The 27,704-nt window shown below is 48.6% G+C and overlaps 1 protein-coding gene across 5 annotated transcripts in view; it reads right to left on the bottom strand.

Moving 5' to 3' along the window:
• The window catches only part of Ankrd6 (ankyrin repeat domain 6), a 150,373-nt gene that overhangs the window by 59,525 nt on the left and 63,144 nt on the right, over positions 1–27,704 (bottom strand). For 2 of the 5 annotated variants that reach the window (XM_075971263.1, XM_075971264.1), the window contains exon 2: positions 3,558–3,812. In XM_075971263.1, the coding sequence (XP_075827378.1) occupies positions 3,558–3,677 (120 nt within the window). In that variant the 5' untranslated portion in view covers positions 3,678–3,812. Of the gene's footprint in view, positions 1–3,557; positions 3,813–6,823; positions 7,140–7,214; positions 7,321–7,507; positions 8,196–27,704 lie in introns of those variants that run through there. The other 3 variants (XM_075971262.1, XM_075971266.1, XM_075971265.1) reach the window with 3 other exon arrangements.

Raw genomic sequence — 27,704 nt, 5'->3', positions numbered from 1 at the left:
TAAAAAGCGTGTCCGCTTACTGGTGCATCCGAGAATCCTGCCTGTGATGAAGCCAGAACCCTGCCTTTGGTTTGTTCCCTTTAGGGAATGGAAACACCTCAGTTCAAGTAGCAGCATGAACTATGACTTTTTTTTTTTAGGCTCTCTAGCAGGCACTGGAGAGATGACCTGGTGGTTAAGAACACTGGCTGCGCTTCCAGAGGACTCAGGTTCAATTCCCAGCACCACATGGCAGCTCACAAACATCTGTAACTCCAGTTCCCAGGGGATCTGATGCCCCCTTCTGGCCTCTGTAGGCACTGCACGAAATGTACACAGACACCGTGTACAGACACCCAACACTGCAATAGTACAGACACGCTTGCAGGCAAAACACCCATATGCACAGGATACTGTACTTCGACAGTTTTAAAATTCCTTGTGCATAAGTTTGACTGTGGTAAAGACATATGAAAACGACTCCTGGTTTATGGGGATTTGACTTACAACTCACACTGATACAAAAGTAACACATGCTCATGAGAAATCATTTTAAATCTTGACTTTTCCCCTTAAGGCTAGAAATATGCAGTCTGGCATCCTCTCGGGATGCTGGGCAAGCAACAGCAAGTCACATGATCAGAAAGATGGCAGAGGATACCCCACGTACGTAGTGTACTGAGTTGATATGTCTAGTAGGTTAGATGCTAGAAATGCATTTAGCGTTGCAGTATTTTTAATTTATGATGGGCTTATTGGGATGTAACTCCGTTATTAGTCAAAGATAAAGTGGATTTAAAAGTAAATGGTGACCAGGAATGGTGGCTATAACTGTAGTCCCCGAGTTTGGAAAACAAGAGGGCTGCCATGAATTCAAGGCCAGCCTAGGCTATAATAATGATTCGACATCTCTACAAACAATAGAATATAGGAAGCATTGGTGAAGAAGTAGAAAACAGGACCCTCAAACATTCTGGTGGGAATGTGAAATTGTAAGCCCTCTTTGAAAACAGGAATGGCATTTTCTTAGAGCCTTAAACAGATTTATCACGTGACTCAGCAAACCTCCCTGATATTCACCAACACAAAAGCAAACTCTGCCCACACAAAAGCATGGCTTTGGCAGCCATTTTCATAATAGCCCTAAACTAGAACCAGCCGGAAACGTCCACTGACTGAAGGACAGTATAATGACCCTCCTCTACCCACCTCTCACTCTGTGTAATAACCATTGTCAGTCACAGTCTGGAACGGCACAGGGAAAATTCAAGAGAGAAAGAATTCTCAAGTCTGAAACTGCATCCTGTTCTGGGCCACACAACGAAAGCTCATGCCGTAGCTCTCCACCCACCAGGGACACGCATCCCTGCTTTGTCCAGTGTCTCCATGCTCTCCACCCAGCCTACCCGCAGTCCCTCGTTCATCAGATGGACTGTGGTGGTGTTGCGGTGCCTGTGTTGAAGGTATTGTTATCTCGCTCAGTGGTGCCAATGCACAACAATGACAACTGTATCTTAGTGTACTGATCCTTTATACACAGGATGTGTGTGTGTGTGGGGGGTCTACTTCATTAATTGTGGCCATTCCCTTACCATGCCTAATTTATATCCTAAACTCTATTATAAACATCTGCACATAGGAAATAACATAGTAGGCCAGGGGCTTGGTAGTATCAGGCATCCATGGGGGCTTCTGTAATATAGATATTACAATATAAAATCTATATCTACATAAGGGATAAGTATAGATATATGGATAAGGGATATCGATATATCTGTAATATAGATAAGGGAACCACTCTGGCTCTTACTGTGTGTTGCTGCTATTCAGCCATAAAAAGGGATGAAATATCATTCACTGCAACATGAATGACTCTTGTTGATACTATGCTCCATGAACGAAATCACGAAGGACACCACAGGCCACACATCTAGTTAGGGCTTCTATTGCTTAGACAAAACACCATGACCAAAAAGCAAGTTGGGGAAGCAAGGGGTTTATTTGGCTGATGCGTCCATATTGCTATTCATTATTGAAGGACATCAGGACAGGAACTCAAACAGGGCACAGTTCGGAGGTAGGAGCTGATGAACAGGCTGTGGAGGAGTGTTTGGAGGAGGTGGGACTGGCTTGCTCACATGGCTTGTTCAGCCTGCTTTCTTATAGAACTCAGGACCACTAGCCCAGGACCACAATGGGCTAGGCCCTCCCCCATCAAGCACTAATTAAGAAAATGCCCTACAGACTTGCCCACAACCCAATCGTATCCCAATTATCCCAATAGAAGTTCCCTCCTTTGATGACTCTAGCTGGTGTCGAGTTGGCATAAAACTAGCCAGGACAGCATGTAGTTCCATTTCTATGTAATAACCAAGAAAAGAAGACTCATAAATGAAAAGGAGACTCATAGTTGCCTGAGCTGGGGGTAGGGACATAGTGAATGGATATATAGTCTTTTACCGGACGACGAAGTTTTCTAAAATCGGTATGTGGCTGTATTGCTCAGGCTGCCATAACAGAAATTTATTCCCCAGAAGGAAGTCCAAGACTAGAGCACGCACACGGCTGGGTCCTGGTGAACTCTCACTGGGTGCTAGAAGGGCAGGAACCCAAATGCACACGAGTTACTGAGACGGACAAATGACCAACATCCGGCCCAGGAGAAAGAGATATTAACAGATGATACCACAGGAAAATCTAAGGCCATGTCTCCATCTGCACAGCTCTCTCTCTCTGGGGTGGACGGCAGGAGAGCTTCGGACTGGGGCACCACAGATATAAGGTGCATTTATGCCTTCAGTTTCCTAATCTCCAAAATGAGGATGAGAACAGAATATTCGCCAGGAGGCTTTACAGTCCTCACAGCAACCAGCAACTGGATTAAGATTGCACCAGCACTTCAACTACGCAGGGCCTGACACATTTTGTGGTTTATTTCTTGCTTATTTTTGATACTATCTATGTAGCCCAGGCTGTCTTCAAACTTACGTTCCTCTCCCTCCCTAATGCTGGCACAACCACACCTGGCCAGGACCTACTTTTCTTTGGATTTTGCTATAAAATCGCCTTCAACCAAATGTTCCCTGATCTGCCATTGTATTGCTGGTTGATGACGTATGAGAAACGTCATGCAAAGCCCACATGAAAACAGTGGCCACAACAGACATGGCACTCATCTGGTCCATTCTGTCAGATAAGGACAATGAGACGAGGGGCAGGGGCTTCCTGAACAAAGATTGGTCCACCTTGCTAGAAGGCCTGCCTAACATGATTACCAACCCTCACCCCACCCCAGCTCACTGTTTAGTCAGTCTCTGTGTAGGAACTTCTCCAAAGAAATATCTTGCCTACTGGCTATAAAGATAGATGGGGAAAAGTCCCATGTGACTTTAAAGACTGTCAAACGCAAATTACAAACGCTCCATTTGAAAGATGACAACGGAAACGTTCCTGTTTCTTCCCAAGCCTCCATCTCTTTACCAAAGCCAGTTCTTTTAAAGACTATGAACCAAACAACAGTTCTGCAGACCAGAGGTGAGCTATTCCCAGAGAATCGCTATGGCATTTTTCCTTGTTACCTTGGTAACCGCTACCTTGGCACCCTTGTTGATGAGCTGAACCACATTCTCCGCTTGGCCTTTGTATGCAGCTATGAGCAGGCGTTCTGAAAGCGCAGCGACCGCATCCTGCTGGCTCATGAATCAGTAGAGAAAGGGGTTCTCAGGAAAGCAGGGGATCAGCTCCACGTGCAGCCTCTGGCTAGGACTGGAGTCCACAGGGAAAGATGCTCAGAATCATGGGGCATGCCTTGGTTACTACTCCATCTTCAGGTCCTGGGGGATGGGTCACAAAACAAAGCGGCCATCAGTGCCACTCAGCACACAAGGACAGACAGACACACCTCTGCTGACAGCAGGGCTTTCTTCTGGGTGCACAGCACAGGGGAGGAAACCTAGAGAGACAGGACATCAAAAGCATGTTTCCACAGCAATTCAGAGTGTGTCAATCTCTCCACTTCCTCCCTCCTCAGGACCATTCTCCACAGCATAGGCAGAGCTGGGAGGTTGCATTTTTACCAGGGAGAAGGAGGCCTGATATAACACAGGGCTGGAGGGAGGGAAGGTGGGGAGAATGATGTAATTAATTGTTTTTAACTTTAAAAAAGAGGCCTGATATGATTCCCTACACACCTCCTGGTCATTTACATAACAACATGTACTGTGAATGACCAGTCTTAGCCTTGTGGACCTGGTTCCTGTGAATCCACCATGGCTAGCAGGCACTCGGAGACCATGGTAGGCAGGGTGTCTCTTTGAGGAAACCTCCCCCCAAGCCCCGACACACACACACACACACACACACACACACACACACACACACACACACACAGTGCACGTGATTTTCTCCATCCTTTCCTTTCTGGAAATGGTGCAGCCTTCTGAGTTCTGGAGCCAGGAGCTCAGATGGAGTTCTGAGAACAGACCCCAGGCCGACTCCAGTTCCAAAATGATGAAACACTCCACCTTGTGAGGAAAATGACGCCCCTAAAGGTGCAGCCAGCTCTAGCACTACCGTTTAGGGTCACCTCCTCTACAAACACCCCACATGCCCTTGCTAAATTGGAGGAAAATCAATGGCCACTAAACCACTGGGGACAAAGCCTTCCGGTGTGCAGTGGGCTGGAGGCAGTAACTACAAACTTAAGCTCTCCTTTCATGAAAGGACCAAGTAGCTGTGGGCATATTCTTAGAACAAGCCAAGTTGGGGTACTGACTTCAGTTCTGCGGCAGGAGGGGGAGGAAGGACGTCTTTGCATTTTAAAATATGTTTATAGTTGTCACAGAGATGGCTCAACAGGTATAGGCACTTGCAGCAAAGTCTGAAGCCCTGGGCTCAGTCCCCTGCACTTGCCTGCTCCCTGCCCCTCCCCGCCCCCACACCGCAGAAAATGCTGCAGCAAAGGTCCACTCTTCAACCCAACACTGGATCATGCTTTGGTGTTCAGGAATCTACAGGCATCTTTCATAAGTGCTTCCAGTAACTTGATGATCACTTCTATCTCAGCTCACATGACCCTGGGAGGCTGGGGTAGAGTCCCATATGCAGAACAGACACCAACCAACTCCATTCCCACAGCAGCAGGGAGTGAAACGGTATTTCATTATAAGAAATCTAGCCAGTTGTAAACACTGTAATTTTAGAATGATAATTCTTATCTACCCCCAATTCTTTATTACCACATTTCATGTTGTTCTCCATCTGTTGCCCCAGATATGGACAAAAGATAATCAGGAAAGAGAGAGAAACCTGGCAAGCCCAGTCCGCATCTTGCTCACCAGGTCACCGGAAGTACAAGTCTGGAGCGGGTGATGCCAGGAAGCACAGCGCCCCAGCTAGTTGGCCCTGAGATCCTGAGATGTGCATTTCCCTTCCTGTGCTGGGCATCGAGCCCAGGGCCTGTCACATGCCAGGCAAGTATGCTATCACAAAGTTACATCCCCTGCCCAATGAAAGAACAGAGTTAAGACTCAGCAGTGAGAGAAACAGCTAGAAATGCCTTTGGAAGGGCCCAAAGTCACATGACTATATTTGGGGCTTTATCTCCTGCCTGCACACACACACACACACACACGCACACACATGCACGCACACACACACGCATTGTCTTTATCAACATGGGGTGTACTGTTTCTTCTTCTGCAGGTGGGCTGTGTTCCATTCACACACATTGCTCCGATTTGCTGCTCCTTCGGGTCAAATACTAGAACATCACCCTTTGCCAAATGCAGGAAAATGCACGGCATTAGCTGCCAGTTCCCCTAAGATCTCCCTCCCACCTGCGAGTCCCTCCCCTTTGCACCCCCTTCCCTTCATCTACCTGTTTGCTCTCTCTGCACTTGGCTCCATCTCCACCTGTCCCTTCCAGCACCTTTCCCACACAGGACATCTGAGTCTGAGACAGCCTACTTCATACACAGCTATCCTCATTGCTGAGTCCCACCCGGTCTACTCCAAAGCCTGCCGGAAAAGGTTAGCCTCTCAGCTGCACGGTCCCTGCCACCAGCCCCACAACCACAGCGGCGCAGCCCCCTTAGCAACAGACACAAGGCCCAACCGGCTTCTGCTAAATGGATTACTACTCCCTCCCAGCCACCCGTCTCATGCAACAGATGACGCCCCCCAGACAATGAAACTAAAGCCAGAAGTTCTTGTGGTTACAGCTGCAGGCTGAGATAGCTCTGCTTAGATAACGACTGGGTAAAGAGCCCTTTGCAAGTCCAGCCACCATCGCTGTTTTGTTTTCAAATCAAAACACCCCATTGGTGAGAAAATATTGACCAGCTAACAATGCCATTTTATTTTTTGCTTTTCTGTGGCAGCTACATAAGAATCCTTTTTACCTCTGCCCCACGAAACCACCCCTACACCTGCAGGACAGTGGTCATTCACAACAGATCTTGGATACGCCCTGCCACCCCCCAGCATGCTGGCACAGGAAACTGCCTGCAGGATCAGCGGCAGAAACACCACCCTGGGTTATCAGCTCCTATCTGCAGCTAACACCATCCCCTCGCGCTTGGACTTCTCAAAGTCATTCTCATTGTCAATGCTGGGATCACCTCACTGTGAGGACCTACGCCAGCAGGTGCTGAGGCTGCTCTGTTTCCTGTTTCTCCTCACGACCTCGCGTGGAGTTAGAGGATGCTCTCCTCCCTGTCTGGGAACCAGCAAACTAGGCCAGATGGAGGCAGGCAGAGGTAGGGAGGGCTGGAGAGCCCCCAGGAGAGGAAGGAAACAGAAGGGTGTGACCAGCCTGCAGGCTGAGTTAGTCTTCACTGCTAACCTGTTGGGTGCCCTGGCTGTCACAGCTTTGGCCTCTCATTAAATCCCAGCCTCCTCTTCTATTCCGTAGTCATCCTTCAAGATAGCCTTGCTGCTGGAAGGGAGTCTGTCTGCCTCACAGCTGTCAATCACAGCCTCTGTCACGGTGTGCATTCTCACAGTGCTCCAGAGGGAAAAGCTTAAAGGCAAACTTGCTGCCGGGTCTTCAGGCAGGAAGGAAGCAGCCACACAGTCGGTCCACAGAGAGCACAACACACGCAGGTGGAGGCGGACTCCAGGGACCCACTGCCTCCTTTCCTCCCAGCCCTATCCCTTCTGCATGCATTGCTCCCTAGTCTGCAGTTCCTTTTGTGTCTCATCACCGGGGTCAGAGGATTCCACAGATGCTCTACCTGTGAGGCGATAGTTGTTTGTTTTCCTGTTTTGCTTCACACGGCAAAGAGTCTACGAGGTTGGATTCTGCTGCTTTATTGCAGATTTACAACCAACTCTCCCAGTGCCAGTCAATATCTGAAAGCCGCTACGTTTAGTCTCCTCCCAATGCACTAACTCCTCTAAACGAGCCCTTCTAAGAAAAGTCCTAGCCAGGCTTTTTGCAGCACACTGCGATCAGGCCATCAGAGCCGTGGTTGGAGAGCACACATAGTTAGAATAACTAGCTTTTCCCACCGGAGGGATTACTCACACGTGGGGCTGTCCTCCGTGTTCTTTCTGAAATGCGGTCAATTCTCTCCTGGTGGGATTCTAAGCTTCCCAGGGCTGCCGCTCCGGGCCGCTGCTTCCGGAGGCTCAGGGATTTACCCACAGCAATTATAAGCCTTCTTCCTTAGCCTCCTCGGCCGCGATGCTAGCTGCATCACCAGACTATTAAGGCATCCATTCGGCTCCAGATGCTGCTCTATTGTCACTGTTCTGATTGCTGTGAGACCGCTCTCTCTTAGGAGCAGAGGACCTGTAGCCCTGCCGACAAGTCAGGGAGCCGTTCCCAGCCAAGGCGAGCGCTTCAGATGGATAAGCCGATGATGAAGCAGCCAAGTTTGCAGCCTGCCGTGAAGAGGGGCCCACAGGCAGGGGCGAGAGGATCACCGACTGTCCTCACGGACACGACTGCTGAAATGCTGGCATCCTGCGCAGCAACCCAGACACAGCTGCTGGAGCAGAGTCCCGTACGGGGACTGCGGCGTCTGCAGAGCAGACAGGGTCTGGCAGGGTGGCCACTGAGATGTCTGTAAACGCAGTCTGCTCAGAAACTCCTCCACAGTGCACTCAAGGGAGCAGGGTGGGGAGGTGGAGGGCCGAGGCCCCTCTGAAGCAGATGATGCGTGATGCCCCCTTTCTAGGCGTCGCAGGTGAGCCTCCCTGCCTACTTCCTCAAGCACCAGCAGCTTCCTGGAGACATAAGAAGCTTCTCATTTTGGCTCCAGCCAGGACAGTAGAGTTTTTGTGTGAAAATAGGATCAGTGGCTCTAGAGGTAGGAGAAGAGCTTGGTCAACAACCCTCCTGACTGCCATTCTGCCCCACACCTTCTCCCTATCCCCCCGAGGACAGCAGCCCCTGTGGCCATGGGGCTGGGATCCTGCTTCAGTCTTTGGGCAAGAAAGATGAGACCATGGACTCTGGCCTGCACACTGCACAAATGTGGAAATATACCAGGGAAACAATTGCCAGGAGACGATAGCACCATCTTCCCCTTTTCTTCTGGACTAGATAGTTTTTCCTCTTAGTGCACCCAAACCCAATCATTCCTTTCCTACTGCAATCACCACTGGGGACCAAGTGAGATTACAGCAAAGATGAACACAGCTGGATCCCGACTTTGAAGAAACCAATACCGGGCCACCCTTAGGTCACAATGAAGACCCAAAAGACCAGATGCCAGAAACAGACCAATGCAACCAGTTTAAAGTCCATTGTCTCAAAGATCTGTGACAGTTCCTCCTCCTCCTAATAGCTATGCCCATAGCAGAGGTTTTCAGTATAAGCACAGGAACAGAGGTACAGGGACAGGTGTACAGGGGCAGGTGTACAGAAACAGGTGTACAGGGGCAGGTGTACAGAAACAGGTGTACAGGTGCAAGTGTATAGGGACAGAGGTACAGAAACAGGTGTACAGGTGCAAGTGTATAGGGACAGAGGTACAAGGGCAGGTGTACAGGGACAGGTGTACAGGAGCAGGTGTACAGGGACAGGTGTACAGGGGCAGATGTACAGGGACAGAGGTACAGGGGCAGGTGTACAGAAACAGGTGTACAGGAGCAGATGTACAGGGACAGAGGTACAGGGACAGGTGTACAGGAGCAGGTGTACAGGGACAGAGGTACAGGGACAGGTGTACAGGAGCAGGTGTACAGGGACAGAGGTACAGGGACAGGTGTACAGGAGCAGGTGTACAGGGACAGGTGTACAGGGGCAGATGTACAGGGACAGAGGTACAGGGGCAGGTGTACAGGGACAGAGGTACAGGGACAGGTGTACAGGAGCAGGTGTACAGGGACAGAGGTACAGGGACAGGTGTACAGGAGCAGGTGTACAGGGACAGGTGTACAGGGACAGGTTACAGGAGCAGGTGTACAGGGGCAGGTGTATAGAAACAGGTGTACAGGGGCAGGTGTACAGGGACAGAGGTACAGGGACAGGTGTACTGCTCACAGAAGGTGATTAGTATAAAGGGGGAAAGAGCAGGGCAGAAACGCCACTCCTAGCAAGCCTCATCTCACCCCACCATTGCAGAGCAAGAGGGACAATTATTTCTTGAGCCATTTCAAGGACAGGCAGAATGTGACAGTTACTGAATCAAGGAGCCACCTTGGCAGAAGACACAAGCTGTCGCTATAAGTTGGGTGACATATGTACATTGTCCAGGAAACCCGTGTCACACGACTCCACTAAAAAAATAAATAAATAAATAAACCAAAAACCAAAAAAAACATTACCTTGGTGGGCCAAAGCTGTACTATTGGGCAAAGCCATAGCTGGCCCGGCATGCTTTTCTCCTGAAGGACGATTGCTTACTGGCTAGACCACCAGCATCTCCCAACTGGGGCTGTGCTTGCCCATTGCATAACAAATGACATGACCTGTGCTCAAAATTCAGCCCATTGCCATCCCCACAGACGCCGTCTACCACGGCGAACAAAATGCCATCGTCCACCTGCCAATCTCTGCAGGTTCTGGTGATGGACTAATCCTTAAGCCTCACTGTAACTGTCACTGAAAATAAGTGTCAATTAATGAGAAAATAATGGGGAGCATTGAGCCGATGGGATGGTGTTGCTATAGAAGAGACTCCAAAAAATCGGAAGAGTTAAATGTACTTTCTTTCCCTTGATCTCCCTGGGACCCGAAGAGTTACCGAGCTGGAGGCAGCCCTTAGTGACGTCAACCCATCCAGTTCATTAGACCAAAAGTCACTGCAAACTGCCACCGTCAAAGCCTCCCAAGAATGTCCCCTTGCATGCAATCACATTGCCTCCCTTAAAATCTTTGTTCAATTTTTGTTTTTTAAATTGACTGTGTGTGGGCTGGAAAGATGGCTCAGAGGTTAAGAGCATTGCCTGCTCTTCCAAAGGTCCTGAGTTCAATTCCCAGCAACCACATGGTGGCTCACAACCATCTGGAATGAGGTCTGGTGTCCTCTTCTGGCCTGCAGGCATACACACAGACAGAATATTGTATACATAATAAATAAATAAATATTTTTTAAAAAATAAATAAATTGACTGTGTGATGTACTAAGTGTTTATGTTTTTGAATGTAACAGCAAAAGGAACAGCAGAAACTGGGAGAGAAATCCCTCTTCTTGGATGAGTAAGGAAAAAGAGGTCAGCCAAGTTTCCACTCGGAAAGTGCTGGAGGAGGTTCTGAGAGAGACGAGGCAACAGCTGGCTAGCGCAGGTAGGGTGGTCTGAAGGACCGAAAAATTAAGAACAAGGAGAAAAGGGGCAGCTGCCATCAGCGGTTATCATTCAAGGGCAATGATCAGAGAGGACTCTGGGAAAATTAGGGGGTGGCATTTTCTCACACCGTGTCAAGGAAGCTGCCCTGCCTCAGGGTGGGACGTTGGCAGAAGACATGGAGAGTGATACTCGCTCTCCTCAGAACACGGGCATCCCTCATCAACAACCGCTGGCTCTCTCTCTCATGGTGGTGTGCACATGGGTTCCTTTCTCTGTCTCGATTTCCTTTGTACGGTTATTCTGTCTTTGGAGCCAACAGAGGCAGGCAGATCTCTGTGAATCTGAGGCCAGCCCATGGTTTACAATAGAGCTCCTTTCCTGTCCTGGAGCTCAGCGGAAACTGTGACAATGCCCAACACTTCCATCTTCCACTCACGTATTACACAGAACAGCACCACTGCCCTAAAAGCCCCATGCTCTCCCCTGCCCATCAAGGTCTGCACAACTTTGCCTTTCCCATAATGCCACACAGCTGGAAGCAGGCAGCACTGTCACCTTTTCAGATTGGTGGCTTTATACTAGCAGGAACTATTTAAAGTCCATTTCCCATGTATTTTCGTGGTTTGATAGCTGATTCCTTTTTTAACAGTTAATAATATTCTATTGTATGGATACACCACAGCTTGCTCCTCTATTTTTCCATTGAAGGACATTTTGGTTGCTTCCAAAGTTTGGCCACCATGCATGAAATGTCTGTAAACAAGCCTGCAGGGCATGCATCTCACTCAGGGGACACCGGGAAGTCCAAAACCCTACCACATGGCAGGGTTGAGTCTTGTGAGAAGCTGTAGTTTGGCCCCTCCCAGTGCAGCAGCTGCTTTTACGCCGATCTAATGCCACGCTCAATGATGTCCTTCTAGCTCCCACCTGGTACAATTCCTTCATCTCACTGGCCACTACTACCATCCTTCCCTCGTCAATCGTCCTCCCTCCTTAGCATCTGCGGCAATCTGTCCTTCCACTACCCCGGGGCTGTCTTTCTTTCACCTCTTGCTGGGACCCTGATGTTGCAGGTCCTAAAGGTTCTTGGTTCTCTTCTCCACTTGTTTCTTCCTCCTCCTCCTCCTCCTCCTCCTCCTCCTCCTCCTCCTCCTCCTCCTTCTCCTCCTCTTCCTCCTCCTCCTCCCTGCTGCCCACATCCTCTCTACTGCCTAGGAACAGATCTCTCCCAGTCTACTTTTTGAGCCTCGTTCCCTTTTTCTGCAGCTCTATCTCTATTTAAACACCCAGCCACCCAACAGGCATTTTACTTGAATGCTCCCTCCCAACATCCTTGCTCCAAAACCTCCTCCGTTCCTTGTGTCCCCACATTGAGAAGGGGCTCTGGCTTTCCTCTGTCAACCTGTTTCCCTTATCTGAACTATTTCCCTCAGGTTCTATTCTCCCCTCACTCCGTTCTGCAATAAATCGCCAAATGCTTTGATTTGAAAGAGGAAAGGATGGAAAAGAGGAAGAAGGTTTGAAGTCAGACTTCAATTCCAGCTTGGCCATTTACTGCAGGCAGATTTGTAAAGGACTGCTTCCTTAGGCGCAGGTGTGCTAGCGGACCACGCCTCTTTGGGTGGAGGAGTAGGCACACTGCACCAGGTCTGGCAGCTGTGCTCAGAGAGATAAGCCGTGACTAGGTGACATCTCAGGTGACTCTTGGGCTCTGTCTTTGCTGATGGCACTTCCTGAATATGGCACTCACTGATAGCATCTTTAACTGGACACTGAGAGTGTTTTCTGAAGCCCCACTGTGAAGACTAAAGGTAGAAAGCACAGGCTTTAGGCTAGAGAGATGGCTCAGCCGTTAAAGGCTAAGCTCACAACCAAAAATATAAGACAGCGCAGGCTTCAGCTTGTATGTGGAAATCTGCTTCCCTAAATGAGTCGATACCCAGGGAGAAAGAGAAGCCAGACCAAACTCATATTCAAGATTCAGACAGTGGGTGTAATTTGGCTTAAACTGTATCTTCAATTTTAAAAAGAAGAAAAAGAAGAAGAACTACTCAAGAAAACACAATCTGGACACGGAGTTGCCGGTACATACTAAACTTGCCTCCCAGGAAGACTAAGCCACCAAGCTAACAGGAGTCATGTTCTCTGTCCACCGACTGGGTCTCAGATGAGTGCCTCTGACAGACGTGCTCCCTCCTATCTGATCTCTCACTGTTAGGAGGTGATGAAAAACGAAGCCTTCTGTTTCCATATGCTCCAAGATGGCAAAGATAGGGACCAGACCGAGAACTGACACACAGCCGTTCACCCTGTCTCTCTACAGGTGGTGGCTGGGCCTTCAGTGCCAGTTTCTCTGGTGTGTGTGAGTGTGTGTGTGTGCACACCTGTGTGTGCTCGTGAGAAAGCCAGAACCAGTGTCAAGTGTCTCCTTTCCTGCTTTCTGCCTTAGTTTAAGAGACAAAGTCTCTCACTGAATCTGGAGTGCACCAGTTTGGCTGGCCAGCAAGGCCCGAGCATCCTGTCTCTACGCCACCCCAGCTGAGGTCTCAGAGGCATCCTGCCACCGTCAGGATCCAAACTGGGGACCCCATGCCTGCACAGAGTGCACTTTGCTAATCCGGAGCCCTGTCTCTAGTGCCCCCACCCCAACGCCAACCAGTTTGTTTGTGTCTATGGACTTCTTTATCCGTGTTTCTCGTCAAAGAATGTTATGGGACAGCATTCACATAAAGACAGAGGCTCGGCTAGTTACAGGATTGAACCTGCACATCCGATCACTCACCTTGCTGGGCTCCCTGTCTCAGTCCCACCCACTCCTTTGCCCACTGGTGTCTCTTTTCACAGAATACACGGGGTCATGTGTCTCCTTAGTCAGTAGCCCCCAGGTGCACACCCCTCTAAAGTCCTGGGATGCACAGACCTCTAATGACCTGGCCCCACCCTCTAGTCCCCGCCACGCATTCTCTTCCCCAGCTTGGCTGCAGCGATATTTAGAGTATCTGAAAGAATGCTTGCGCCATTTTTGCTTCTAATTCCCTGTAGACCATCCCCAAATTCCCCTTCTCTCCCATTTCTGATTCAAGGGTGGCCTCCACTCAGAAGACTCCCTGATCTTCCTCTGCTCTCCAGGTTTCTTTTTTTTTTTTTTTCTTTTCTTTTCTTTTTTTTTTTTTTTTGGTTTTTCAAGACAGGGTTTCTCTGTGGCTCCTTGGAGCCTGTCCTGGAACTAGCTCTGTAGACCAGGCTGGTCTCGAACTCACAGAGATCCGCCTGCCTCTGCCTCCCGAGTGCTGGGATTAAAGGCGTGCGCCACCATCGCCCAGCTGCTCTCCAGGTTTCCATGGCCCAATTCATACTAGGTAGCAATCGCAGCACTGCCATTCATTTTGAATCAACAATTCATATTCTCTCTCTCTGGATCTCATACAGCACACTAACCCTGATTTCACTATACAGCTAAGGGTTGCCCTGCACTTCCGATTCTCCTCCTCTGCCACCCACACAATGGGGATCACAGGTGTGCACCCCGACATCCGGCTAGCAATGTGCATTTTAAACTTTGCCGTAGCTAGCTAGCACTTACCAACTTGGATGGCAGTTGGGTCACGATTGCTAGCCTCTTTCTACTTTTGATTCAAGAGTCTTCTCCCAGCCGGGCGATGGTGGCACTCGCCTTTAATCCCAGCACTCAGGAGGCAGAGGCAGGCGGATCTCTGTGAGTTCGAGGCCAGCCTGGTCTACAAGAGCTAGTTCCAGGACAGGCTCCAAAACCACAGAGAAACCCTGTCTCGAAAAACAAAACAACAAAAAAAGAGTCTTCTCCCTCTGTCTCTCCTCAAAGGAGACTGCCCTGGTCAGAGAAGGTTCTGGGGTGTAAGATGCAGAATGAGAGGGTGCTGAGAAGGCTGGTTTATGAAAGGCTGCTCTTGCAGAGGACCCAGGTTCAGAGCACCCACACAGTGGCTCACAGTCATCTGTAACTCCGGTCCCAGGGGATCCAGTGTCTTCTTCTGACCTCTGAGGGCACTGAATGCACATGATGCACAGATGATATAAACAGGCAAAATACCCAGACATACAAAATTAGATACTAAAAAATTTTAAATGATTAAAAATATTAATGATGAATGCTACAACCTAGTGGTAACACTTGTCTAGTATACTGAGGCCCTGAGTCTGATCCCGAGCACAAGTAATAATAGTAATAATAATTATTATGATTATATTTGTTATAATAATTATTATAATGATATCTGTCATTATACTAGTGGGTTTTAGACTCTGCTCCTTGACTGTCCCCCTACAGACACAGGCAATCCTTTAGCATTCCTCCTGTTCACAGTATCTCTCCTCTCGGTCTCTGACTTTGCATACACAGTCATGTCTCTTCCTCTGTGATGTCATCACAAGTGTGCAGCTTGCACCTAGTGCAGGAGCAGATGTGCTCAGAGCAGATGAGCGCTCTGTTTACCTGGGTGGATCACAGCCTCCCAGAGAGCAAGCGCCCGCTCTTCTTTTTCCATATGCCCGAATAATAAATAACATTGCAGTGACCCCTCAAAAACTATGCCCACTTTTTAATCCATTCATCTGTTGATGGACGTCTAGACTGGTCCACCTCCTTGCCAACATGAATACAGAAGCAACAAACACAGATGTTCATGTGCCTCTGTGGTAGAATATGTAGTCCTTTGGTTGTATGCCCAGAGGTGGTATACCATGAAATTTGCAGAAAAATGGATAGATCTGGAGAGTATAATAATGAGTGAGGACATCCAAGCCCCCCCCCCCGCCCGGTTTTGTGAGACAGTGTTTCTCTGGGTAGCCCTGGCTGTTCTGGAACGTGCTCTGTAGACCAGGCTGGCATAAAACTCAGAGATCTACCTGCCTCTGTCTTCTGAGTGCTGGGATTAAAGGTGAGTACCACCATCACCACTACCCAATGAGGTCACTGAATCTCAAGAAGACGAGAATCACATGCTTTCCCTCACATGCAATGCTAGCCTATGATGTATGTATGTATGTATATAACATGTATATATGCAAACAGGCATGAGTGTCGATAAACATCAAGAAAGGTGACCAAAAAGAGCAATATAGGCGATCAGCGAGGATGAGGGTAGGCAAAAGGGCATGCATGCTGACAGACACAGCTCTTCATGGAGTTACTACAGGAGGCGGTGCAGGAAGAACAGTGTGTGGTGGTGGGGGGGTATGTATGGGAGGTGTTTCTTGTCACATAGAGGTTTAAAGAAGGCATATGCTGGGGACTTCTAGAAAGGGATAGAAGCCTAGAGAGCAAGAGGCAACCATTTCTGGAAAAACACACAGTAAAAGCAGAAGTCAGTGTACGGTTGGGAGGTGCTGAGTGGTAGCCCTGAGACTCCTGGGTTCCCTGGTTTGTGATCCCCTCAGGCCTTGAAGCAAGTGTCTGTCTGCCCCCTGAGGAATGCTGTAGAGGAAATACCGTTCCAGTTAAAATGGATGGTGATGCACACCTTTAATCCCAGCACTTGGGAGGTGGAAGCAGGCAGATCTCTGTGAGTTGGAGGTTAGTCTGGTCTATAGAGGGAGTTCCAGAAGAAGCCAGGACTGTTCCACGAGAAATCCTGTCTTAAAAAACCACACACACAAACAGACACACACACACACATATGGGTGAACAGAAAATCAAGTTAAAGTAGCATTGACATGGTGGGGTGTGATGTCGTGCTAACACCATGCATCTCCTGCAAAGGCAGATGCCGAGACCTAAACTGTCCACACCGCATTAGCAGAGGGCTGATAGACCCAGTTTCTCTGCCAAGGTTGGCTGAGGATGGAAACAGAAGGAGGCAAAGGGGTGCTTTTAAGTAGTGTACCCACAAGCTGTTCTTCAAATCTGGGCGGGTTACATAGCTGACTTCCTGCCCAAGCCTTAATGCCCTTGTATATTAAACAGAGTTGGCATCAGTAGCTACTGACTTTATAGGGGATCCGGCACAACCCGCACAGCTATGAGAAGGCACCCCTTGAACATGACGAGAGTACATCTGAACTAAAGTCTCCCGTTAACTCCCAAGTCTTTCCTAGCATGTGATCCTGCCTGGGTCCCTTATCTACCAACTGCAGGTGACGAGCCCAAAGGGCCGCCCCGGGCATGCGCCGGACACTCAGCATTTCACAGCACATAGCACAGCGGTGCTCGGCTTCAGCGCAGAGCTGACTGGGATCGGGAGTCCTTGTGGAGATGGGGGTGATGACAAGTGTGGCTGGCCATCAGGGAGGCTCTGTGGTTCTTTCTCACTGTCATGGTACCACACACTGACCATCAGGCGTTTTCGGGAAGATACTCTCTGAGGTAAGGTGGAGTTAGGTAGAGAGCAGGTTCCCAGAATTGCCTGCCCCATGCAGAATCGTCCTAGCTCAGGTTACTCATGGGTATCTCCTAGCTAAGGGTGTCTTCTAAATCACATATTGCCCAGGCTTTAAGTTCTGCACATAGATGAATAATAGGCAATAATAAAACATGAAAAATATCAAATTATTACATCAGTTACTATGAATTATATTCAAAATTAAAATTGTGGCACATCAGGTTGGAGGGATGACTCAGCAGGTACGAGCACTGGCTGCTCTTCCAGAGGTCCTGAGTTCAATTCCCAGCACCCACATGGCGGCTCAACACCAACTATAGCTGTCTGTAGTCCCATGGGCTATGACTCCCTCTTCTGGTTTGCAGACATGCATGCAGACAAAACACCCATAAATATAAATACATACGATAACTAAAAAAAAGAAACTTAAGTCTGTAAAAAAAAAATTCTGCGACATCTTTGCAAGGACAGATTCTTAATGTGAACCAATGCAACCAGTTTTACCAGTTTTAACAGGAATGACACTGAACTTAAATTCTTATTATATGACCAAAATGAATCCCGGAGATATCCATTCCCAAGAGTTTTAAACAACTTAAAATAGTCACTTCTGTCCGCATAGTCTAATTATTACACAGTCAAATTACTTCTACAAGGAAAATACATTTAATTAGTTCAGCTTTGAGAGTCTTCAGGAGACAACCCAAGGAAATCACAAATTTCAGGTCAGACATTCTTGGCAGGGTGGCAGACTAACCTTGAACCTTCTTTCTTTGATATTTCTCTCAGTAAGAAAATCTGGGTTCACCTTGGTGGGAGACTGAGCTTCCTCTCTCAGCTTCGCCTACTAGATGCTCTCAGAGTCCGGAAGTCTTTTCTCATAGGTCTCCCAGCACCCTGTGACCAGAAGGCATCAGGTGTCCAGCAGCTGGACAGGGGAGGCACTAAGAGCAATGCCCGCAGTCGGTGACCCATCAAATCAGGCTTGAATAAGACTCGGCTCTATTCCAGGGATGGGGGAGGATGATGGAAGCAGGAAAATTACGACCTTAAATCTTATGCTTTCTGGCCCAGCCAAAGCCTCTGTGTGGCTCTTAGGCACAACTCTGACCTGCCCCTGGATTTTAAAACCCAAGTGATGGCGTTTCAGAGGGAAATTGTTTTTCTCACAGCTGAACCTTCCAATCCATGACAGGATGGTTCAAAAACACGACCTCAGAAACCACTCTATTTATTTTATTTTTTAAAATGTGTGTGTGTGTGTGTGTAGACACCTACAGAAGCCAGAAAAGGATGTCCAATCTCCTGGAGCCAGGGTTACCAGCAATCACAACATGCCAACATGGGTGCCGGGAACTGAACTCGTGTCCTCTGGTAGAGCAGCGAATGCTCTCAACCTCCCAGCCATCTCTCCAACTATGCGTTTTATTTTTATAATCTGAGAACACTCGAGAGTTTTCAAGGCAAAGTCTAGTTAACTCAAAGAGTCGTGATAGAAAAGCTGAAAGGAGTTGGAGATCTGAGGAGTGTTTTGACTTCAGACATGGAGGTGCAGTTTGGAGTTTGCCCAGCTGGTTTTCTGTCTTGTTTCAATACAGTGTTTCCTCAGGATTAGAGCAAGAGATTGCCATGAGTCTCTGAAGAGACTTTAAACTTTGAACATTTAAACAGCGTTGTGACTGTGATAGACTATGGAGACTTTCGAAGTTGGACTGAATGTATTTTGTATTACCATACGGCTACAAGCCTATGGGAGCCAGGGAGTGGACTGTGGTGGTTTGAATAGGAATGGCCGCCATAGGCTCATATATTTGAATGCTAGGTCATAAGGAGTGATGCTACTTGAGAAAGATTAGGAGGTATGGTCTTGTCTGAGTAGATGTGATCTTGTTGAAGGAAGTGTGTCACTGGGGCTGGGCTTTGAGGTTTTGAAAGCTCAAGCCAGGCACAGTGTCACTCTTCCTGCTGACTTCCAATCCAGATGTAAAACACTCAGCTACCTCTTTAGCACCATGTTTAGTTACATGCACCCGGATTCACACAGAGAATACATACATCATATGCACATACACAAAATACAATCAATAACACAGTTACCTCCTCCTGAGTGCACAGTACAGCTTGCATCGAAAGATCTGCAGTGGAGCTTTGCAAGAACTCCACAAGATGACCAGCGATGGCAGTCGCACAGCACACTCAAGCCCTTTGCACAGTTTCCCACTGCGTCACTGAGAAGAGCAGCTGGGACAGCACAAAGGGTCAAAGGCAGCAGCCCAGACTGAGGTCTAACATTCACACAGCTTTTTCTGGTGGACATGGATTGTAGGTGAGTCTCCCTTTAGTCCTCCCCACAACCCAAGGCTAGCCATATCACACCCGCATCTCCAGCTAAAACCTGCTGTCAGCACACCCACCTGCCTAAGCACAGCAGGTGGGAAGAGGGGAGCAGTTACTGTGGGTCCTTTGTGTCCCTAGTCAGGGAGTCAGCTTCCTCTGTTGGGTCACAGGTAGGCAAACTCTCTAGTAGTCTCGCAGGTAAAACCACGCTTGACTTAGATCCCACCTGTGGAAGGAAGCGCTAACCTCGTCACTGTTGTCAGGGCTACTGAAGCAGGAAAAGCATCCTGTGTATTCTAGGCTGGGCACAGGGTGGAGTTCAGGCAAATGACGATCAATTTTACTGACGGCACAGGACAGCCATCAGTAAAAACAAAACACAAAGTCTACTACACTAATCTTTGCGGGGGTGTATGCATACTGAGCTTTTTTTTGGTATTTTTTAAATTCTCCCCCCCACACACATTTTTATTAATGATTTGGGAATTTCACACACCGCACCGTGATCCCACTTGATTCCAATTCCTCCCAGGTCCACCCTCCCCCAAAAAGAAAAAAAAATACACCAAGTCCAATTTGTGTTGTCCATATATTTACTGGAGCATGGTCAGACTCCCAGTGGTCAGCCCCAAAAGATAACTGAGTCCTTTCCCAGCCACGCCGCCAGAAGGCATCAACTGTGAAGACCTACACTCCAGCATCTTTATCTCGATTTTTAAGGACTCTCTTCAAAAGCTTCCCGTCTGCATCATCTGGATTGTTTCTTTTGGGCGGGGGCTGTTGTAGATGCCTTTAATAGCTCTCATTCTCAGTTTATGAATCTGTACCCACTGATACCACAGCAAAAGAAGCTCTCTTGCCCATAGCAGCTGGCAGCAACAAGGATTATAGACTCCCACACGGCCTCTGGCAGCAGCGCAGACCACAGACCTCAGACCTCAACATGACCTCTGGTGGCAGCATTGGACCGTGGACAGCACATCAACATGTCCTACAGGGGCAGCAGAGACCATGGATACCACCTTGGCCACCAGAAGCATCATGGACCGTGGAGGTCTTTCTTAATCCAGAAAATTAATGTTTCTTCATCTCTTGTTGTTGCTCCGAGTCAGGGCGACCGTGTGGTTGGGCAGCAGCCCGCTGCACCCCACCCTGCCAGCCCTACTCAGCAACAACATATTCCTTTGTCCACCACAGCCACGCTCCCATTTGTCACAGCCACTGCGTCTCTCGTTCTGCTTCTCTCTGTGTGCAGCACTTCGTTCAGCCATCCATCTTTGCGTCTCTCTATCACACATTGGTTTATGAAGTTGGCATTGCAAACTGTTGTGTGCCACACAGCATATTATTTTTCCCAGATGGCTTTACATGAAAATAATCTGGTTCAAGGTTTCTGAAGCACCATAAACTCTGCACTATTGCTGAGACTCCTCTTGGATGTCTTGTTGTCGCCCAGATCTTGCAGTTGGGCAGTGTATCTAGGGGGAGGATCCGTATAAACTCCGGACCACTGTGCGCCTCCATGCCTTCAGCACAGCCCCCATGGGCACACTGTGCGCCTCCATGCCTTCAGCACAGCCCCCATGGGCACACTGTGCGCCTCCATGCCTCCAGCACAGCCCCCATGGGCACACTGTGCGCCTCCATGCCTTCAGCACAGCCCCCATGGGCACACTGTGCGCCTCCATGCCTTCAGCACAGCCCCCATGGGCACACTGTGCGCCTCCATGCCTTCAGCACAGCCCCCATGGGCACACTGTGCGCCTCCATGCCTTCAGCACAGCCCCCATGGGCACACTGTATGCCTCCATGCCTTCAGCACAGCCCCCATGGGCACACTGTGCGCCTCCATGCCTTCAGCACAGCCCCCATGGGCACACTGTGCGCCTCCATGCCTTCAGCACAGCCCCCATGGGCACACTGTGCGCCTCCATGCCTTCAGCACAGCCCCATGGGCACACTGTGCGCCTCCATGCCTTCAGCACAGCCCCCATGGGCACACTGTGCGCCTCCATGCCTTCAGCACAGCCCCCATGGGCACAACCATCATGCTTGCGGCCTAGGGCAGTGTCACGGCCCCTTCCACTCTGCTCAGTTCTTATTTATTTTACTCTTTTTTTCTTGAAACAATTTTTAAATGATGCCTTTTGTTTTATGTGTGTTGATGTTTCGCTTGCATATATATCTGTGTGAGGGTGTCAGACCCCCTGGAACTAGAGTTACAGACAGTTGTGAGCTGCCATGTGGGTGCTGAGAATTGAACCAGGGTCCTCTGGAAGAGCAGTCAGTGCTCTTAACCTCTGGGTTATCTCTCCAGCCTTATTTTACTCTTCTTATCTGGGATGTCAAAATACCATGGCCAGAGAGAATACAGTCTATACTGTCAGAATCTTCAGACCTAGTATTTTCCCAGAGTAGTTAGCCTTTGGATATTCTTTAAAGATTTTTAAAATTTATTTTATGTGGATCGTGTGTGTCTGCATAAGTTATGTATGTGTGTCTGCATGAGTTATGTATGTGTGTCTGTCTGCATGAGTTATGAATGTGTGTCTGTTTGCATGAGTTATGTGTGTTTGTATGAGTTATGTGTGTGTGTCTGCATGAGTCATGTATATGTGTCTGCATGAGTCATGTAAAGTGCATGAATTGTTACATATGTGTGTCTGCATGAGTTATGTGTGTGTGTCTGCATGAGTCATGTATATGTGTCTGCATGAGTTATGTATGTGTGTCTGCATGAGTCATGTATATGTGTCTGCATGAGTTATGTATGTGTGTCTGCATGAGTCATGTATATGTGTCTGCATGAGTTTAAGTGCACACTGGTGAGTGTAGGTGACCATGGGGAGAACAGAGGGCACCACATCCCCTGAAGTGGAATCTTCAGAAGTTGCGAGCAGCCAGACGTAGGTACTGAAAAACAAACCTGGATCCTCTGCAGGAGCAGTAAGTGTTCTTAACAGCTAAGTCATCTCCCCAGCCCCAGTCTTGGATATTTTATCTGGTTTTATACTGTAGACATTTGGGGCTTATGACTTACAAACACCTAACGAAAGTCAAAGGTTTACAATCCATTCCCACTTCTTAAATCAGGATGCCTCAGGCCTCAGGAAAAAATTTAGCTCTTAATACTTACACTGCAACGAAGTTAATCATTAGGAAGTTTTAAATATACATTCTGTTTTAATGAACTTTATTAAGGTAGTTTGGGGAACCGTACTCTTGTTTAATTGTTTAAGACTGTGAATGTCTTAGTCTCTTTTCCCTAAAGAAGCTGCATGCCCCACTTAGCAGGCTGGAGTCCAAAGAGTCTCACTAAGGTTACCCAGGATCAACAGGGCCTGTCCTCCCGCCTGCTGAGATGCAGGGTGGCTAGAAGACCAGGTGGCAAAAGGCTTAGCCGTTCTTCCAGCCAGCACATATTCATTTGCCCTGGTCTTCCACTCTGTTGATTCTGGCACCTCCTTTCCTCAGCCTGACTGTGGCGTAACTGTGAAAGCAGAAGCTAAGAAAAGGAACAGACCCAGTACGCTGGCTAGCGTCCCAGACAGGAGGCAACCAACCCTCCCGCCCCAGAAGACAGGTGCATCTCTCAGGCCAAGGAGCAGTCCTTGCCTCCCACAGCCACGCAGTTCTCTCTAGGATGTGCGACAGCAAAGGTTTGTCCTGAATCCTTCATTTAGAATTCCTAAGGCGAATTGAGGATGACGATGCCTCCCGTGGATGCCTAATACTCTATTATGTGTATGCGTGGTAGAAAAAAAAAGTTCCTTTCTACAGGGAGATTTTATTTTATTTTTAATTCTGTGCATGTGCACATGATTACATGTGTGTCTGTGTGGGGCACATGAGTGGAGATGCAGAAGGAGGCAAAAGGTGCTAAGACTCTGGTGCTGGAATTGCAGGCAGCTGGGAGCTGCCCCATGTGGGCACTAGGAACTGAACTCAGGTCTTCTGTAAGAACAGCATGTATTATTAATTGCTGAGCCATCTCTTCGGCCCCTCGACAGTGTGATTTTAACACTCAGATGTAGAAATGTGAGAAGCAGATTTTCTAGATGCCGCTCAGATTTTCCTACGATGAGGCTGCTACCAGAACCTTCCTATCTCACACGCTAAGACTTTTGTATCAGTTTCTCTCGAATCTTCTCAACGCAAGCAAGCCCTCTTGGTCAGACATCCCTTCTTGTAGTCCTCCGACCTGTCTCCCTCCTGCTAGCCCTCACTGACTCTAGGTTGGAGCGCTGCCAGCCAGTGACAGGTGCTGGGAAAGTGGAGCTCCTTCTACACCCAGACGCCATGCCTCTGAAAGTAAACCAGGCTCTGACTCCCTGCTGTGAGGAGAGAGCATTTCACTTTAGTAAGGTCACCACAGAATCAGGCCAAACCTACAAGGATCCCAAACAACTATTCCCTTTCTCTTTCCTTAGTGATATTAAAATACTTGAAGGGGCTGGAGAGATGGATCAGTGGCTAAGGGCTTGAGTTGAGTTCTCAGCACCCACATCAAGTGGTTCACAACTGCCTGAAACTCTAGCCCCCGGGGGATCTGCCACCTCTGGCTCCCATGGGCGTCTATACTCATACGTGTATAAACCATACAGAGATATAACAATTAAAAATAATTTAGAAATCTGAAAACCAAGATCCTTGGGATGGTTAATTTTGTGTGTCAACCTGACTGAGCTAAGGGGTATCCAGAGAATGGATGTGACATTATTTGTAGTTCCAGAAGAGATTAGCCTTTGAGTTTTTGCCCAGAGTACAGCGGAAGACCCTCCTCTATTTAGGTGGGCATCACCCAACCCCATAACCCCCACCCGAGCTCCAACCAAACAGGAAGACAGGGGAAGGTTGAAGGCTCTGTCCCACCATACTGGGAATTACCATCTCTGCTTTACATTTTTTTGCTTCCCAGGCCTTCAGACTTAAGCTAGACTTTCCACATGAGCTCTCAGGCTCCCCTTGGTCTGTTCTCCGGCCTGCTGTGGTAGATTGTTCCCCTCCTCAGTCTGTATAGACATGTCTGCCGTTACCTTCTGAGACTCCTAGGGCTATATGAGCATGCAGCTCCTAGGGATTTTGCTCCCCTGGGGAACCTGACTACTAAATAGTTCAGGAGCTCTAACTGCACACTCTGCTTGGAAAACAGTCAACAGAGCATCGGGAGTTCCCACCCCATCCTCCCTTCAGTAGTAGCCACGCTTGCACTGTGGCGAAGCACACTTCAGAGCTTGCAAACAGGACTGCTGAGGGCTGGTAACTCCTGTCACCCCCTCTTCCTTGCGGGGGGGGGTTACAGATTACAAAAGGTTGGAGCACAGTTATACAATAATGGGAGATTCAAGTTTCTATTTCTGCTTCACGGATGTATGAGCATTGCGGTTCTAAATGTCAGAAACAGGGCTGTGGGGGAAAGTTGGGTGGGACGGGCAATTCAAACCACATAGGACAATGAAAAACTGAACCCTTGGCAGCCAGAACACACACACACAAACCGCTCAGAAGCAAAGCAGCAGCTGTGAATGTAAGAAGGAGCCACAGGGAAAACTCAAGGTACTCAGAACAGCAACCAGGGGCTGAACATCCGGAGAGCAGGCTGGAGGAAGACCGAGCAACAGAGAGTGTGGAAGGCCAGGTCAAGCCGTTTCTAGGCAGGCAGCCGGAGCAGGGACTCTGAAGGATGGCGGTTTGTGGGTGCAAAGCCGAGCTGAGGGAACTGACCTGCCCTTCTGGGGAGGGGGTACAAACCTGACTTCTCTTGCTTTCGGTAAAAACCGTACAAACTGACTTCGTTTGCCGGCTAACCAATCCCACACGCGCTCATTTTATTGAAAGATATGCTTGACAGGCAAAAGGACCACACCATTATCAGGCACCAGAGACAGTGAATTATTCTAGGGTTATTCTAGGAGATCAGGTTACCAGCTCAGCCATAAAGATTTACTGGAGCTGGAAATGCCAGTATAGTGACTCTGACACATTCCCGTCTCCATTCTCGGTACTCTGACTAGTTATGGCTCTTCATTGACCGCTGCCCCCTACGGGGGAGCCTCTCTGAGGCGCTGTCATTTTTTTATTCTGTACCTATGTGTGCACAGCGCTACCCCTCAAAGTCCCTGCAGGGTCTCCAGCAATGAACTGGTCCAACATGAGAGAAGGCCTTTTGAAATGCCTTTCCATTTGACATTTCTGTAACAGTCTTTGGGGGCAAAGTATCTGTCCTTAGATACCCCGAGAGCCGACATGCCAGGCCTCTCCTGCTGATGCTAAAACGTAAATGAAATGAGGTCCTGATTGCTCCAAGGTGTGACTGAGGAGATGGTTTTACTGTAGATGTGACGGAGAGTATAGCCAAAGGCATCTGGAAGAATCCATGGGAGGAGAGAGCTGGGAAGAGCAGGAGGGAGAGCAAAGGACAGGGGACCAAGAGCCAAGAGTGGAGAGAAGAAGAGAACACGTGGCTGAAATGGCAGGTTTACCCAGGAAAGAGAAGGTAGGAGAAGAGATGTGAAACCCATTGGCTGGAGAGATTTAGTGCAGGGGACAGGGCATGTCCGCCAAGGTGACTCTGTAACAGATACTTGTTGAGAGCCCGGAGGCCAGAACTTGGGGGGCAGAGGCAGGTGGATCTCTGAGTTGGAGGCCAGTCTGGTCTACAGAGTGAGTTCCAGGACAACCAGGGCTCCACAGGAAAATTCTGTCTTGAGAAACAAACCATATGCAGCACAGGCTGTTCCAGCATCTGTGGAGGAACTCCCTGTGGCTGCTGTGGGTTCTGCAGCAGACACAACTAGGCTAATGACACATTTGGAGCTGTCTTGGATGCTGCTGCAAGCGGTGCCAGCCAGGGATGGGAACATGCACACTGGCTACAGGGAACTCTCATCAGTCAGATGAGGGAATGCTCCTGGGAGAGATGTCTTATACAGGTGGAAGAAAGGAGAGGAGGGGAAGAAAGAAAGGAAAAGAAACAAGTAGAGAAAGGATAAAGGAACCCAGAGATGGTGACGGAGTGCAATTCTAAGCATCAGCTGTAACGAATACGGGCCAAGTAGCCTCCAGAGATAGCCAAGTATGTGTCAGTACTGTGAGGGAGATTTTGAGACACCCTGGAAGCACAGTGAAAACATTGCAGCTCCTTCAGTTCCTAGATTATGTTTGGGAGACGTGGCCCTGGTGTCCAGAAGAAGGGACGTTAGGAATGGCCATGTGAGAAAGAATACAAGAGTTGGGAGATAGACAGAGATGAAGATCATTTGCACTTTCAGATTATGGAGTCTTAGTTGTGATTCCGTGTATCCAACGCCACTAGCTAACGGGAAGGCAGACTTTGGGCAGATCTAGGTCTTGTCACTCAGATCATGAAGGCTCAACCCCTTGTCCCATAGAAACAGCCACACATAGGGGCAGGGGAGGCACGGCACACACACATAGCTGCAGCTTCCACAGCATCCCCAGGACCTGAGGGGATACAGAAAAGTTCCATTCATGAGTCAGGCTTGCCTTGACCTGCCTGATGCCTCGGATGCAGACACCGAGGAGAGTGAGGGTGGAGAACAAACCACACAACCCAGAAGAGATTGTGCCCCAGGTTTCCAGCAGGCCTTGTTTAGGCAGAAGACACTAATGGTTTTAACTGTGCCCCTGTATGTGAGCAGCCTGTGCCAAATGACCCGGAGCAAATGCTGCGCTGTCCCCACGGGTCTACTGCTCTGTATAGCCAAGGACTCATTTAGAGTGTCCTCAGCAGCAATGCCTGGCCTTCTTCTCATTGGACAAGCATGGCAAAATCACGACTCAAACCTGGGGATTACCTATCTTTCAAAACTGAACTTACAGAATTACACGAGGACAGGGCTCCATGTAATTTAATTTAGCCCATGATATTGTTATAATTGCAGACATGTTCATGGGTACAAGGCATTATGAAGGGGTTAGTAACCAATTACACTATCCTTTATAATCCTATCAACAATCAGCATTGCCACCTTGAGGCCATGGGGACAGTGACCCACCAAAGGAGAAAGAACTTTGTTGATGACTGAGATCTAGCAGGACCCAGAAGAGCTGTATCCAGACTCTGTGGCCCAGCACCTACAGGGCATGGCTCTCACAACTGCCCTTAAGGAAGCTGTTCGCCCCTCGGAAGCAGCTTTGTAACCTGTTGTTATCCACATGGGAAAACAGGACATTTTGCTTATAATGTCACCACAAGAATTTCAAATTAAAAAATATGTGGGACTTTTTAGCTCCTAGATGGTCTCCACAGTGGTGCCAGGGTTATGCCCA

This window comes from Microtus pennsylvanicus, chromosome 5 (genome assembly GCF_037038515.1).
Source record: "Microtus pennsylvanicus isolate mMicPen1 chromosome 5, mMicPen1.hap1, whole genome shotgun sequence".
NCBI classification, from domain to species: Eukaryota; Metazoa; Chordata; class Mammalia; order Rodentia; family Cricetidae; genus Microtus; species Microtus pennsylvanicus.
This window is presented reverse-complemented; position numbering and strand designations above follow the sequence as displayed.